General features: G+C 36.7%; 1 protein-coding gene across 1 annotated transcript in view; it reads left to right on the top strand.

Annotated features, from left to right (window-relative positions):
• Window positions 1-16,981, top strand: part of CUNH1orf112 (chromosome unknown C1orf112 homolog) — a 128,005-nt gene that overhangs the window by 102,814 nt on the left and 8,210 nt on the right. Inside the window, exons 10-18 of the mRNA XM_003785829.3 lie at window positions 111-175; window positions 4,044-4,192; window positions 4,628-4,757; window positions 6,181-6,367; window positions 8,149-8,231; window positions 8,601-8,652; window positions 9,927-10,016; window positions 14,013-14,198; window positions 16,414-16,536. Coding sequence (XP_003785877.1) covers window positions 111-175; window positions 4,044-4,192; window positions 4,628-4,757; window positions 6,181-6,367; window positions 8,149-8,231; window positions 8,601-8,652; window positions 9,927-10,016; window positions 14,013-14,198; window positions 16,414-16,536 — 1,065 coding nt within the window. The remainder of the gene's footprint in view (window positions 1-110; window positions 176-4,043; window positions 4,193-4,627; window positions 4,758-6,180; window positions 6,368-8,148; window positions 8,232-8,600; window positions 8,653-9,926; window positions 10,017-14,012; window positions 14,199-16,413; window positions 16,537-16,981) is intronic.

Genomic DNA, 16,981 nt, shown 5'->3' with positions numbered 1-16,981 from the left:
TTTTTATTGGCACACATTCAGGATTGATTTTATTTTGCTTGCCTTTATGAAAGGATATGTGTTAGAAAGTCATGTTGTAGCAGAGAATGAATAGAGTTGTTTTGTTTTAGGAATTTCTTCCTTTCCTCTCTGAATCTTGTGGTACCTTGCACCAACTCTATCTTCAGATACACAGGTAAGAAGAATGCCATGTTATTAAAAGGTAACAATGCGATTTGTAGCATGCATAACTTATGTACATATTATTTTAAAAGAAAACATCAGAGAAACTTTTACTAAATTTTTTTCTGTTTGCTTAAAATAATTGGAAATGGAACCTTTTGAAGGATAGATTCCACCTGAGTTTTATTTGTCTTTTCTTAACTAGGACCTTATACATGAACGATAAATAATGGATATGGTGATACATACCAATGCAAAAAAAGGTGGTATATTCATGTATGTGTTTTATATTGGGATTTATAAAATCTTTATTTTTATTTTCTGTGTGGTTTAAGTCAAGCATTAAACTCCATTTCAGAAAAAAACTGAATTACAGAAAGATATCATAATTTAGATAGGTGCTAAGTGTTTTTTAAATTGTTCGTTAAAACTTATAATGAGCCCTAGATTTGACACTAAAACATTGGTCAGCTCATTATTTAGCAGTCCTATTATATTTCCCAAATTCATTTAATCTTCTAGACAACTTTTTCTCACTTCTCCCTTTTCAGACTTCTTGTATCTCTAACACCTCCAAATTCCTTATTGTCAATTCATAGTCCCCTTTCCTATCCTGCTGGAAAAAGGAAAGCAGTAAGAAGAGAGCTGCTGTGTGCTCTCTCGAACAACACATCGACTCTGCCTCCTGCTCCACCTGTGTCTAGGTGTGAGTGTTCCCCTTTCCTCCAGGAACAAGCCGTGTGCCTGAGGCTAGCTACCATTTGTGGATTGGATTTCAGCCTCTGTCCCTGGCTTAGGGACCTCAGTCCAGTAGCTCCTCCTTTTCCTTCTTGCTTTATTAATCTTCCCTCCCTAGTAGATCATTCTCATGAGTATAGAAACTTGCTGTTATTTTTCCCATCTTAAGAACAATACCAAATGATCTCTGAGTCTCCATCCTCCTCCAAATACCCTCCAATTTTTCTCCCTCTCTACAGCAAAATTCCTAAAAACCAGGCCAGATATGGTGGCTCGCACCTGTAATCCTAGCAGTCTGGGAGGCCAAGGCAGGTGGATTGCCTGAGCTCGGGAATTGAAGACCAGCCTGAGCAAGAGCAAGACTCTGTCTCTAAAAACTAGCCAGGCATTGTGGTGGACGCCTGTAATCCTAGCACCTTGGGAAGACAAGGCTGGTGGATTGCTTGACTTTAGGAGTTCAAGACCAGCCTGAGCAAGAGTGAGACTTCATCTCTACTAACAATAGGAAAACCTAGCTGGGTGCTGTGGCAGGCACCTGTAGTCCCAGCTACTTGGGAGGCTGAAGCAAGAGAATCACTTGGGCCCAAGAGTTAGGTTGCGGTGAGCTGTGATGCCATGACACTCTACTGAGGGTGACAGAGTGAAACTCTGTCTCAAAAACAAACAAACAAAAAAAACGAAACTCCTAGAAAGCATTATCTGTTAAAGCTGTTCCACTCAGGCTTTTTGAGGTGTTACTTCGCTTCAAAACAGATCTTGTCAAGGTCATCAGTGGCTTCTGTGTGGCTGCACCCCCTGATGAGTTTTGAGTCCTCATCCTGTGTGACCTGTCAGTGGGGCTCGCGCCTGCCTTTTGAATACCTTTTTTTGTTAGCTCCCAGGACATGGGTCTCTCCTACTCACTGCTCCTCAGCCTTCTCAGTAGGTTCCTCCTCTTCTCCCCAGCCTCAGTCCTCGGGCTTGTTCTCTATCTACTGTCATTTAGTCTCGGGACTTTAAATTTATATGTCTCCTCTTTAGTGTCTAACTGCCAGTCAGGACATCTGCACTTAAATTATCCCAAAGTAGCTGCTGATTTCCTCCCACGAAACTCTGAAGAAGCTCTGTTCCTCTTGTAACTTCTTTTTTTGGGTTTCATTAGCAACTTTGTTCTTCAAATTGATGAGGCCAGAAAACCTTGCCTCCTTAGCATATTCTGCAATATCATAGTTATATATGTTTAGATACATGTGCACACATGGAGAATCTAGCCATTCTTGTCACCTGAACTGTTACCATCTGGTCCTGTCCACTATAATGCAAAAGACCATCCTCCTTTCTGTCTTTCTACCCTTGCCTCACTCTATTCTATTCTCCATATAGTAGCCAAAGTGATTTCTGTGACTTCGCAAATGACTTTCATTAACAGACCTTCCTATCCACATTTTTGTCTTTTTCTTTGTAACACTTTAAAACATCAGCTCTATTATGGAATTTCTTGCCCACTTGTTTATTAACTGACCCCTTTCATTAGAATTTGAATTCTGTAAAGATAGTGACTTTGTATATTCTTTTTTTTTTTTATTTTTGAGAGTCTCAAAAGATAGTGACTTTGTATATTCTCTTTTTTTTAAATTTTATTTTTGAGAGTCTCACTTTGTCATCTTCAGTAGAGTGCTATGGTGTCACAGCTCACAGCAACCTCAAAGTCTTGGGTTCAAGAGAGTCTCTCGCCTTAGCCTCCCAAGTAGCTGGGGCTACAGGCACCCACCATAACATCTCGCTATTTTTAGAGACTGAGTCTTGCTCTGGCTCAGGCTAGTCTCGAACTCCTGAGCTCAGGCGATCCACCCACCTCAGCCTCCCAGAGTGCTTGCATTACAGGTGGGAGCCACCACTCCTGGCCTTGTATATTAGGTTTAGTAATGTATCACCCATTCCTGGAATAGTGTATGGTATATATACATAGGCATTTAATAAACATTTGTCAAATTAATCTAAAAGTATTATCATTTAAAAATTATTTGCATCAATACTCAGTAGTTGTAGTTCAAATCTACAGAATCTCATTACCTGTATTTCTTTCACTTTAGTTAAAATTTAATCTTCACAATAACTTGAAATCAACTTTGCAAATGAAGAAACTGAGGCTCAGGGAGGCAAAAGAATGAACCAATGTTATATAATAATTGATAGATAGATTGGTGTTTTTTTCATCCCACATTTTAAGTGCATCCTTTTAAATGTTGTTATTTCCTGCTAGATAGCATTTTCTCATGTATTGTCAAGTTTACTACACTTAACATGACAAAAAATTTTGAATATGTATCTTATTTCAGGTAGGTTTTGATTGAAGTTTAGTTTAAACCCCAGTTACTGAGATATTTCCATGAAAACATCTTTCATCCTCTTTTGGTGTTAGTATACAGTCTATTTCTTATAAAACCCTTGCTTCTGAGAAACTTGAGTATTCATAGTAAATTCAGCATTCTACCTATTTCTAAACTTTAATTACAAGTAATTAAGGTGCTGGGTGTGGTGGCTCACACCTGTAATCCTAGCACTCTGGGAGGCTGAGGTGGATGGATCAGCCTTGAGCCTGAGTGAGACCCCCATCTCTAAAAATAGCTGAGCTTTGTGGCCGGTGCCTGTAGTCCTGGCTCCTCGGAAGGCTGAGGTAAGAGGATCACTTGAGTCCAAGAGTTTGAGTTTGCTGTGAGCTATGATACCATGGCACTCTACTGAGGGCAACAAAGTAAGACTCTGTCTCAAAAATAAAGAAGTAGTTAAAGAAGAATTAGTCAAAAATATCTTTTCTTTAAATCTAGTTGATTTTAAGGTTTATGTTTTTATAGTATCTTTAAAATGGCATTGTCAGAATGGTATTAAAATGACTCAAAGCAATACTAAAGATTTCTGTAAGATATGAGCTTTTCATTTTATAGAATTCTAGTCATATCCTGTAGTTCAAAGGACTTAATAAAATTTTGGTGTCAGTCCATTACTTTGAAGTTTGTTTTATAAAATGCATGCTACATATATATATATATATATATATATACACATATATATACTTTTACTAGTAGAACTTCAGTTTATAGTATTCTATCTAAAATTGGAAGACAGCTATTAGTGACTGAGTTTTTTTTTCTCTCCCGTTCTAGTAAGTTTCCACCAAGCCTATATGCTACCAGGATTTCTAAAGCACAACAGGAGGAAATAGCGGGTACTTTCTTAGTGACATTGGATCCACTCATAAGTCAACTGCTCACATTCCACCCTTTCGTGCAGGTGGTTTTAGACAGTAAATTAGGTAAGTTTCAAAACAATTAATGTTAAATCATCTCCTATTAGTTATGACATGTTAGAGATACAGTAATTTTTCCCTAGTGTTCATTTATTTTTTTAGAATTTTAGAATTTTTATTTAAAATTTCTCTTCTTTTCTTTTTGGCAGGGGCGTGGGGGCTCAAATGATTCTCTTGCCTCAGCCTCTCAAGTAGCCAGATGTAGTCTCATTTTGTCACCCTAGGTAGAGTGCTGGGCATCTTAGCTCACAGCAGTCTCAAACTCTTGGGTTTAAGTGATTGTCTTGTCTCAGCCTCCCAAGTAGCTGAGATTTTCATTTAAAAATTATTAAATAATTAAAAATTATTCCTCTACTTTCTACATGTATTTCTGCTGAAAATATTTACTGAGTTTGTTTTTATAGATTTGTTGTAGCTTAATGTGTTTTTATTATCTATAAGACTTGCCATGTGAACTGCAGTTCCCACAGTGTCTCCTCCTGGTTGTTGTCATGGACAAGCTGCCCGCTCAGCCCAAGGATGTGCAAACCCTGTGGTGCACAGAAAGCCAGGTCTCAGAAACTACAACCAGGTAGTAAACATGTTTATATCCACTTAGATTACTCATGGTTTAGAACGCCCTCTTATTTGTGATAATCTTGGAATTAAGTGTTGTGTCGGATATTACTGTTTCAGTGAGAGATGTACTTCATTAAAAAAACATTGTTATTGTGTGGACCTCAGATACATTGCTATTCTACAAAAATAAATAAATTTAAAATAAATAAATCTATATAAAAATATTTTAATTTTGTTTGATAGTTATTGCCTAATAGTCAGCATTATAAACATTGACTATAACAGAGTAATATTGAAAAATAAGTGCTGATAAATAAAATGCTAGATACTAAAAGGTATCTGTTGGGAAATTTCATTTGTAATCCTATTCCTTGTCAACACTGTAGTCCAGGCTCTAGTTACTTATTCACTGGATTACTGTGAGTAACATACAGCACAGGTTTAAACTAATTTTTCACTTCTCTTGGTCCATTCTATGTGCCACAACTGGATTAGCCTAAACCTGGCTCTGAGCTTTTCTATTCTTCAGCTCAAAAACTGGAGCATAATGTCAGAACTCCTCAGCTTTGTATTTAAAGCACATCCCATTCTCTTCCCATCTTCTGCTTTTATTTATTTTCAACATATATACCTTGCTTCTGTCAGACTGGTTATTTATGCCATTTATTCTTGCTTTGTCTTCTTTATCTATTTGTATCTTGCCTATTTTTAATTTATCATTTAAATCCTCAAATTTTTTTCAACCATTCCAATGTTAAAGTGACCCCTCCTTATCTGAACTATAGAAATTATACCATAAGTATACTTATATTCTAAAATGTTTTACATGTAGTATCAAGGTAGCACCTGTGGCTCAGTGAGTAGGGCACTGGCCCCATATACCAAGAGGGTTGTGTTTAAACCCTGCACCAGCCAAACTGCAACAAAAAAATAGCTGGGCATTGTGGTGGGCACCTGTAGTCTCAGTTACTTGGGAGGCTGAGGCAAGAGAATCGCCTAAGCACAAGAGCTGGAGGTTGCTGTGAGCTATGACATTATGGCACTCTACCCAGGGCAACAAAGTGAGATTCTGTCTCTAAAAAAAAAAAAAAAATATATATATATATATATAGTATTAAATATAGCTATTTTAGTCTCAGGTTTTTTTTTGAAGAAATATGACTTTATATAACTCAATACCATTATAAATAGTTGATAAATGATAGAAAAATATGTCCATAAAAATTTTTCCTTTAAGGAATTTCTTTGACAGTGAATGTATTTATTTCTCTATATAAATAGATACCTTAAATATTCATACATCTTAGAAACTAGTGTTGATTATACACCTGTTGAGATGTTTTGCTTTGCTAAAACAACCTTCAATGTGACATTATTATACCTGCTAATATTACATGTTATTAATTTTGTGTTCAATGTTCTTAATTTCTCTGCAGGGTATCTCTATTCAAAGCCATTTTCAGCAGTTTTGAGCAGTGTTCTGGTGAACTTTCTCTGCCTGTTCATTTACAGGGAGTAAAGAGTAAAGGGCAAGCCCAAGTGGCTGTCAGCTTGTATCAGCATGTTTGTGTTCACCTGTGTTCATTTATTGTTTCCTTTCATCCTTCACTGTTTGCTGAACTGGTAAGTATGTTACGTGCTGGGCTATGCTGAGGTTATACTTTTGCTTTCTTTTCATTTAAACTGTGATTTATATGTAGTAGAAAGTATTAATGTATATTCCTTTGAATGTCATTCTCTCAGATCGCACACTTTATCTTTTAATTTAGTTGTGTCCTAGAAAATGTTGATCTTACATTCCCATAATATTGAGATCTAAAATTTGGCTAAAATACTTATGAAAACATTTGGATGAGGTGGTATGTAAAGACAGTGTGAGAAGAAGAAAAGTGTAGAATTTTACCTAATTAAGTTTCATAAAGGAAAGAAGTAAATAGTAGTTTACTACTAGTGTGCAGTACTGAGTCTTGTATAGATCATAGGCATAATGTAGATTTTGTTTTTTAATAGAGTTGGTTCAGAAAAGAGGTTGAAAAAATTTTAGGAAAAAATTCTTAGCACATACATAAGGATCAGTATGATTTAAGATACATATACATACGTATTACACGTTGTATAGTATCTAGCACGTGGGCAGTATTAAAATATGTGAATAATTAAATGCAGAAAAGATTTATATAAGTGTATAAGTTATTTATGTTGTTTTAAAGATTTGAGGCTACTTAGAGAATATTTGGGGATCCTAGCAATTGAGTTACCATATTTAAAACCACGTGTGAATCCCCATAACCTAGCACAGTGCTTATATGAGTTCTGACAGTTAAGTTCCTAAACTCATCCTAGAAATGTGCTACATACCTCATTGCTGAATATCACTATGGTCACTTTTGAGTACTTCCCTGGGGAAGTTATGCACTGATGCCAGCACCTAGTCTACTCTTCAAAGCAGTTTTGGAACTTTTTCTGGAATAGCCATCAGATCTGTTGTTGTATTACACTTAATGTCCTGAATGTCATCAAAATGTCTTCTGTTCAATATTTCCTTTATCTTTGGGTAAAGAAAAAAGTTATTGGGGGCCAAATCATGTGAGCAGGGTGGTATTCCAATACAGTTACTTGTTTACTGGCTAAGAATGCCCTCACTGACAGTGCCATGTGAGCTGGTGCATGGCCGTGATGAGTCCACATCTTTCTCATGCCAGTGTTTTCAGTTGATATTTTCCTGTTTATTGACATTTACTTGGTCTGCTATGCTTCTTACAGCCAGCCAATGATTTTGATATACAATTTGATGAATTTTTGCAATGTTTTCATCAGTTCTGCTTGTTAATGGCCGGCTTACTAATCTCTTGATCAGTGACACTCTCTCCCCTTAGAAAATGTTTAATCCATTTGTACCTACCCTGCTATTTTCTTCATGGCATTATCACTATGAACTTGGACTAACATGTCCCTGATTTTACTTCACTCATGCCACATTCAACAAGAAATTTAATGTTTGTTTGTTGCTCTTATTCATCAAGCTTTGACATTCTTACAGTGGTACACAAAGACAGCATCAGTGAACACTACTCAGCAAGGCACCGCTATACATCAACACGAACACAGCTCTGAGACACTCATAAACAAAGGTTATGAAACCTTACCAAGTTGATTGTACAGTGTTGCTAATGTAGTTGCACAGTGGCAAGTTCACAAGCTTAATTGTCAGACCTTGAATAGTAGGTACTCAGTAAATACTGAGGGCCTGACTGTGTGTGTTCTTTCAGATGCTGAAAAGTAGAGCCTTCCCGCTAAGGATCTGTCTGATAATGCTTTATTTTATTTTGAGAAATGTGATACTAATGATAATTTATTGCGAGCCTTTAGTGTTTACATAAATTAACTTTTCTGTTTTTTATTAGGATGCTGTTCTCCTGAATGCCGTACTTAGTGCTGATATGATCACCTCTTTGTTAGCTATGGATGCATGGTGCTTTCTAGCTCGGTACAACATAACTTGCTTTTTTGGTGTTTGGATTGGTTATAAATAGTGACTGACAGTAAATGATCATGTAATTGTTAGTTAATAATTAGTTAGAAATGTTGTGTTTTGATAATTTTTTAAAGATAATTCCCCTGAATGATTTGATTGCAGATAGCACTAAATTGGGAAATGGGGTTTCCTGTTTCTTTTCTTTGGCTCAAGCCAATAGAGGAGTATTCCTTGGGTGGTGTGTATGTTGTGGTACTCTTCAGCCATGGAAATGATGGCAGTTTTATATTCTCATCAGAGTATTTAGTGCTTTATGGAAGTTAATCTCCCTGTGTTTCTGAGTAATCACATAAACCTTATTGCCTTCTCTTTGTATTACAGATATGGGACTGCAGAACTCTGTGCACACCATGTCACCATAGTGGCTCATCTGGTGAGTAGAATCACAAGGCCTGAAATACCTACTTTCCATGCATTTTCTTTGGAGGTGTGATAATATGTAAACACATAGTAGCAACAGAAAAATAAGATGGTAACTAATTTTTTTGATAGTTTCTTTGTTCTGCATAAATGCTAATGCTTTTAAGAAGAATATACTAGTGTGAAAGTGGAGAAATTTTCTCTTTCAAAATTTTATACAGTGTCAGTACTTGTTCTGGGAAAGAAAGACTAGGTTCATTCAAAATAAATTTAAATCGAAGGCAAAGTAGAAAATAAGAGTTATATGTTAGTGGCCAAGAGTTCATCTCTTTCTTCCTCTCTAATATGATTTAGATGAACTGACTCTTGATTTTCTTCTGTGTGTGTTTTTTTTTCCCTGCCAGCTGATTTGGAAGGGACTAAGTTTGATAGTGATAGGTGCACTGGCAAAAGAAGTAATGTTTTATGAATGGGTATTAGGAGAAAATGATTAATAATGATTGCTTTTTCAACATTGACTTTTTGCTTTTAAATTCTGAGATGTTTGATGTGTTTCATGTAGGATGGTTATAACCTGTTTGTTTGGACTGAATGACAGTACCTTATGATAAGAATTGATAAAAGTGGGGTTATAAAATTTTTAATGAAGCTTCCATCTTGGAGTTAGCGCCACCTCTGCACTATCATACTTAGACCTTTAAAAGTTCCATGAATTGGCTCGGTGCCTGTGGCTCAAGCGGCTAAGGCACCAGCCACATACACCTAAGGTGGCGGGTTCGAATCCCCAGCCCGGACCCGCCAAACAACAATGATGGCTGCAACCAAAAAATGGCTGGGCGTTGTGGCGGGCGCCTGTAGTCCCAGCTACTTGGGAGGCTGAGGCAGGAGACTCGCTTGAGCCCAGGAGTTGGAGGTTGCTGTGAGCATGATGCCATGGCACTCTACCCAGGGGGACAGCTTGAGGCTCCGTCAAAAAAAAAAAAAGTTCCCTGAATTGTCTTTCAGTAGTAGGATTAACAAACCAAGTTATCATCAAAATGATAATCATCAAAATGATAATTAAGAATAGAAATTATGAGTGTCTTTTTAATTATATTGTCAAAATTTCTTTCTCATTATAAAAGTAATCAGATTCAGTGAAGAAAAAAAAACTAAACGCCCCAAATTAAAAGTTAATATTATATATAATCTTCTTCCCCAGAAAGAGTTGCTATTAATATTTTGGTTTATTTCTTTGTAAAAACTAATTTTAAATCAAGCCTCTTTCCTCTCTTTATCTTTTCCTAGATAAAATCATGCCCTGGAGAATGTTATCAGTCCGTCAACCTATCAATATTGTTGAAGCGGCTCTTTTTCTTTATGGCCCCACCCCATCAGGCAAGGATATTATCTATGTCACTGTCTTTACTTCACACAGCTGCTGAGAATTGGATTCAGACTTCTTTCCTGGCTTCCCCTCTCCAACTTACTCTAAATTTAAATGCCATGAACTGAGCATAATTTTTTCAGCACTGATTGCTTGCTTATTTAAGTGGGTGTGACTTTTGATGTCCTTCAAGTTACAGATAATTATTTTAATTCCATCTTCCTGAAATATATTTCACTGAAATATACATAGTTTCCCCATACTTAAGGTACATGAAATGATTTTGTATTATAGAACTATTTATTTTTAAGAGCTATAATATTATTAACGCTCTTAATGATGTATCTTATTTTTTCATAGTGAATAAGTTGAACTTTTGGGGGAGAACTGCAAGTATGACTTGCAACTAAAGGCTTAGTTGTTTGCTATTGTGAGGAAAATAAGCTCTGCCACGGTAGAGGAGAATCTCTCCTTATGTGAACCCATATAGCTGAGTGCACACAGTCCCTCAGGCTGGTCGTGCTGGAATCCCTGCAGGAGTTATTTTAAAAACTACGGGTTCTTGGATTCTAACCTGTGAATGGAGTGGATATGAAATAGTAGGTAAGAAACTAGGCTCGGTAATTTGTTTTCCTTGTTCCTGTCATTCAGTTCCTACATGATTCCTTATGATCCAAGCATAGGAACCACTGGGTAAGTGAAGGGGATTATACTTAAGGTCCTATAGGACTTGATTTGAATCCTGGCTTACTGTGACCTTGGACAAGTCATCCTTTCTGAATCTCTGTTTCTCTGTCTGCAAAGTAAAGGATACTCATAACTATTCTGAAAATTTTGTAAAGATTTAGAGATAATATATGCAAAACAGTATAGGGCTAGGTTAAGAGGGATACTTAATTAATGCTAGGAGTTATTTCTTACTAGAATTTTTGTCCCAAGTCCAAGTCCACTCCTGCCATATAGAAGCTGGTCAGGCAATAGAGGAACTACACCTACCCCATTCTCCTCTTTCCTAACGTTATCTTCAAGGCAGAAAACACAGCAGTCCCTCCTATTTGCCCTCTAGAAAACATGTAAAGGTTGCTCACTTCCCTCTAAAACTCCAAAAGAGTTGTCTATTCACATCACTTAGAAGTGGGATTGGGAGGGAGAGGGTCCTTGCCATGGAATGTTAAGAAAGTAAATTTCCATTTTATCTTCATTTTCTTTGAAATTCTAGCTTTTTTTTTAAATTCTAACTTTTAAAATAACATAACTTACAATGAATTAGCTCTGAGTGAGGTCTAGAGGCAGGGTTCTAAATTAGATAAAGTTTAGTCTAGACTTAGAGATCTCTTACTCCCAGTTGTCTAAATTTTTCCAAGTGAGGCTAAAAGATATATAAATTATAGATAAATGAGGGGCTACTTTTAATTTGTTTATCTTCAGTTACCGAATACTGATTTCCTTTTATGAAAAAATTACTGTGATAGAATTTAAGATTAAGAGAGAAACCTGAATTTGAATACCTTTTCTATCTGAGAATCCTTGAGAGAGTTAATCATAAAATAGAGATGTTAATACTCTTAATGGCTATTAAGAAATTTGGTGAGGGCTCGGCACCTGTGGCTCAAGCGGCTAAGGCACCAGCCACATACACCTAAGGTGGCGGGTTCGAATCCAGCCCGAGCCCGCCAAACAACAATGATGGCTGCAACCAAAAAAAAATAGCCGGGCGTTGTGGTGGGAGCCTGTGGTCCCAGCTACTTGGGAGGCTGAGACAGGAGACTCGCTTGAGCCCAGGAGTTGGAAGTTGCTGTAAGCAGTGAAGCCATGGCACTCTACCCAGGGAAATAGCTTGAGCTTAGTTTTCCTGTCCTTTTTTTGTTTCTCCTTAAAAATTTATCCTTCATTTAAAAGGAAGAAGCAGGGAAATGGACATCTTTAAAACCCTGATATGGGCTAGGCACTTTAATTCATTTAGTCCTTATAACAGCCTTGTGGAATAGATAATATTGTGTCCATTTTATAGATGTAGAAACAGTAGTAGTTCAGGGAAGTTAAAGAACTTCCCCAAATTCACTTACAATAAATGACAGCTGGAATCCAAACAAAAATTCTCTTATTCCCGAGTCTATGCTCTTTCCATTGTTCCAATATTCTTTTCCAACTGTAGTATATGCAGCTATTTCAGGGGCCTCTGCTGTTTGTAGGGTGTTGAATCTACTTCCTTATTGTTTTTAACCAGAGGAAATCTCCTTTCATTGTTTTGATGTATAAAGCTTTTTCTTTTCTTTTCTTTTCTTTTTTTGAGACAGAGTCTCACTTTGTCGCCTTCGGTAGAGTTCCATGGTGTCACAGCTCACAGCAACCTCAAACTCTTGGGCTTAAGCAATTCTCTTGCTTCAGCCTCCCAAGGAGCCTGAGGACTACAAGCGCCTGTCACAACATCCAGCTCTTTTTTTATTGTTTGGCAGGCCAGGGCTGGGTTCCAACCCACCAGCTCCAGTGTATGTGGCTGGTGCCCTAGCCACTGAGCTACAAGTGCCAAGCTTGTATAAAGCTTTTTCATCAATTAATTTTTAATAACAATTTGTTGCTTAAGGTAAAAAACTTGAGTGTGTATTCCCAGCTGCTTGAGGACTGAGGCTAGAGGATCACTTGGGCCCAGGAGGTTAAGTCCAGGCTGGGTAACATAACAAGACGCTGTCTTTAAAAAGGTTAAATAAAAAATTTGGGCCCAGTGCAGTGGCTCATGCCTGTAATCTCAGCACGTTGGGAGGCTTTGGTGAGAGAATTGCTTGAGGCCAGGAATTTAAGGCAAGAGTGAGTAATAATAGCAAATCCCTATCTTTAAAAAAAAAGAGTTAAAAAGAAAAGTTAAGTGTGGTGAGGTATACCTGTAGTCTCAGCTAGTCAGGGAGGGTAAGGCAGGAGGATTACTTGAGCTCAGAACTTTGAGGCTGCAGTGAGCTACAATTATGCCACTGTAGTCCAGGCTAGGGGACAGAGCAAGACCCTGTCTGCCTGCCTGTCACAGCAGATAGCATATAATTTCTTGCTTGTTTTGACAGCTAAATATATTCTACAAAAGAAAGAAAATTGAAATGCAAATATGACATATAAGAATTTTTTTGTCAAATTGAATAGCATAATTTGGGGGAGGGAATTTGGATTTTTTTTTTTTAGTTTTTGATGAAGGAAAGTTCTCATTAAGTAGATTTTGGATATTAAAAATTGGATTATTCTGCTTACAAAAATACACTAAGACACATCTTACTTGAATTATACTTAATTTAATAATTACACCCGTGCTTTTGCATTTTTCCACCAAAAACTAATTCAATCTTTTAACTGTTTTATAGAAGTTTTATTTCCCATTTTTCTCTAATCTGTGAGACCCGCATTTTAACAAAATAGTACTTCTCTGTTAACCCATTAAGCACTTCAGATTGTTAGTTCAGAATATGGGAGAATAGGTTTACAACCACACCTTTTCTTACTTGTGGCTTACCTTTGTGAAATTAATTTATTATGTTTTCTAAAGTAGAGCAGAGCCAGCTAACCCACTTGAAAACTGAACCTATGATCTTTGCTTCTTTAGGTTTTCTGTTATGGTCAACTGAGATAGTAGTAAGCCACAAAGGTTAGCTAAATCAGTCTTGTTTGCATATTTGAGCTATTGGTTTAGACTTAACTGTATAAGAGGCTAAGTACTTAGGAAAATAATACTTAGTAGGAAAATGATAAAATATCTGATAGAACTAATAATGAAATGCATTATATAACATTTTTAGTACATTTATATTGTGTACCATTTATACATTTTTGTTTTGGAAACAAATGCAGCAAGAATAATAGTAATGTGTGTTCATTTAAGTTATGATAGTCTGGTAGTGAGTGAGTGATAATACCAGGCAATTAAAAAGCTTTCTTAAAATGTTACATACAGAAGCTAATATTTAGCTCTTCTTCATCCATTCATGACTATCTCATGTTACTTTTCTTTATTTCACAATTTATTTCAGGTAGAGTTTATACAGAAATTTTCCCCAAAAGAAGCAGAAAATCTGCCGCTATGGCAGTGTATTTCCTTCCAGGCGTTATCCGTTGAGCTCAGGAAACAAACCGTACATGAGGTCATCAGAGCAGGCATTGCAGAGTGTAAGAAATGGCTGAGCAGCAGTCGGACTTTGGGAGAACTTGAATCTCTGGTAAGATAATTGGGATTGACTTGATTTATTCACCAGCTGTTCGTTGAGCATTATTTTAGATGTTGGGGATAGGTTGTTTATAAGATGGACACGGTCTCTGCCTGCTGTCTCTATTGGAACCTAGTAAGATTGTCAGATTTCTGCATTTTAAGAGGATCTATGAGGAACTTAACTATTAATATTATCTTAATTGAAGTATAAATAGTTTTGGGGGAGACTTCCCTTTGTCACTCATGACATATTGGTACAACATGATGAAACATAAAATATTTCATTTGTCATATTTTGTTGATTTATCTATGGATAAGGCAGACATGATTCTTCTGTTTGACAGAGTACAACCCCATTTTATGTAACTTTATGTACCTTGCTACTTAGAATGTTCCCTCATAAAATAATGGGAAAACATAAAAGAGACTCAGGCTGGGCGCCCATACCTTGATGGCTAGGGCTCTGGCCACATGCTCCAGGGCTAGTGGGTTCGAAGTGGGCCCGAGTCTGCTAACCAAAAATACAGCCGGGTTGTGGCAGGCACCTGTAGTCCTAGCTACTTGGGAGGCTGAGGCAAGAGAATCGCTTGAGCCTAAGAGTTTGAAGTTGCTGTGTGCTATGATGCCATCGTACTCTATCAAGGGGGACAAAGTGAGACTCTGTCTCAACAACAACAACAAAAGACTCATCTATTATAAAAATCATGTAAATACATGATTTTTGAAAGTTGGCTGGATCTAGTACATGTAGTTGAATTCTCCAATGTTATGTTCATTTGCTCATTTGTTCACTTGTTCAACAAATATATTTTTTGAGTATTCTTATGAGCCAAGCTCTGTTCTAGGCATTGGGATATTTCAGGAAACGAAATAAAACAAACAAAAATGTATACTCTCACGGACTTACATCCCAGCTTATCAGTGGACAATAATGTAAGAAATACCAGTTTATGTTAGGAGGGGAAATATCAAACAGGGATAGGGACAGAGCATTCAAGAGAGTGGTAGCCTATTTGCAATTTTAAATTAGCAGTTCATGATTTTCTCAGGGCATAATTTCCCTACTGATTGCAAATACTCTGTTATTGTTATGTAATGGCACTTAATTATCAAGATAATTTAAAACATTTACTTATATCCAAAGGAAATTTTTATGTGCCTTTATTTTAGTTAGAAGTGGGTTATATTTGGCCAGATTTTGCATATAATGTGTACCAGTTTCTGCAGAAAAGACAAAAACACCATGAATAAACCTTTGAGCCATGCCCAAAGCCTTACTCCAGCAGGTTACGGAACATGTTTGCTTATAGAAGCAAACAGGTAAATCTTTGAGGCTGTATGATGATTGCATAGAATTAAATGTGGCTATTGAAGTGTAATGGATTAAAGGAATTCATTGTCACCAATCATTACATTCTCATATGCATTGATCACTACCCCACCAGACCCCAGACAGCCCCATTCCTGGAGAGTCATAGAGAGGTTTGAGTATTCACATATGGAAAGAATGAATCCAAAAAAGATGGTTTGTAGTTTCAAATTCTAGGTTGTATACTTCTCTTAAGTGCAGTAATTGCTTCTTAAGTGTGGTATTGCCTAGGAGTTTAAAATTTCAAAACAACACAAATCAAAGTCTCATAACTGTAAGTGCAATGGGATGCTAAAACAGGAGAATTGCCTGAGCCAGGAGTTTGAGAGCAGTCTGGCAACATATGAGACCTTCACCTCTAAAAATATAAATTAGCTGGATGTGGTGTTGTTTGCCTGTAGTCTTAGCCACTTAGGGTGAGGCAGGAAGATCACTAGAGCTGAGGCATTCAAGGCTGCAGCAAGCTTTAGAAAAAAAATCTAGTAACCTGTATAAAGATTGCTGGGTATGTAATGGGAAAAATAAAACCTTTTGTTGATGAGTATTATAAAAATATTATGAATTAGGTTAGCCATACTATCAAACCTAGTTGTTAAGATACATTGCTGTTTCCATTTTATCAGAATTTCAGCCTAAAAGGAAAAAATACTTAGAAAAATAAAGCAAATATTTCTTTGTACATGGAAAATCATTTTTAATACATTTGTGTTAAATAGCTAAAAGATGGTTTGGCTCTCAGAAATGGACTGGACTTTGATGAAGAGTTAAAAGAAACTCTTATAACCTGTCGGTAATTGGCCCTCTTCTCCTTAGACTGGTGGCTAAATTTAAGCACTGTGCTCTTTCTCTCCTTTAGAACACAGTACTCTCTGTTTTGCTTGCAGTATGTAATTCTGCTAGTGAAGCTTTGGATGTTGGACAACAAATTGCAATTATGGAAGTTGGGAAACAACTTTGGGCTTTTTTAAACATTAAACAGGTAAGGAAAGCAACTGATCATTTCCCTGAAGAATAATTAAAAAACAGCAACAGAGAATAATACTGAAATTTCCCTGTAGAGTAAAATTTACTTAATTTCTTTGGATGGTTGGTAGAACTTGTTATTAGAACTTAAAATACCTATTTGTACTCTCTCGGGCAATTTTCTTTTTCAGGGTAGCATTATATTAGATATTAGATTATATTAGCATATGGTAAAGTGACAGCAACAATCCACCTGCTTATTTTCCTAACTGGTTGGATCCTATCTAAAAATTAAATTCCTTGTTGTTTCTGTTTTTTCTTGGGTTAATAGTTAATACCTTTGTTGTAAAATCTTTTGGGCAACTGAGGGTGACCTGACCCAAAGGTGAAAGGGGAAGTGAATAGATATAGCTTATTTGTATTCCTCTTTCCCAGCAAAACCAATAAGCCAAGTGATAACT

The sequence above is a fragment of the Otolemur garnettii genome, unplaced genomic scaffold, assembly GCF_000181295.1.
Source record: "Otolemur garnettii isolate 467f Iridium unplaced genomic scaffold, OtoGar3 scaffold00016, whole genome shotgun sequence".
NCBI lineage: Eukaryota > Metazoa > Chordata > Mammalia > Primates > Galagidae > Otolemur > Otolemur garnettii.
Note: the sequence above shows the minus strand (reverse complement) of the source record. Positions and strands in the feature narration are given on the sequence as shown.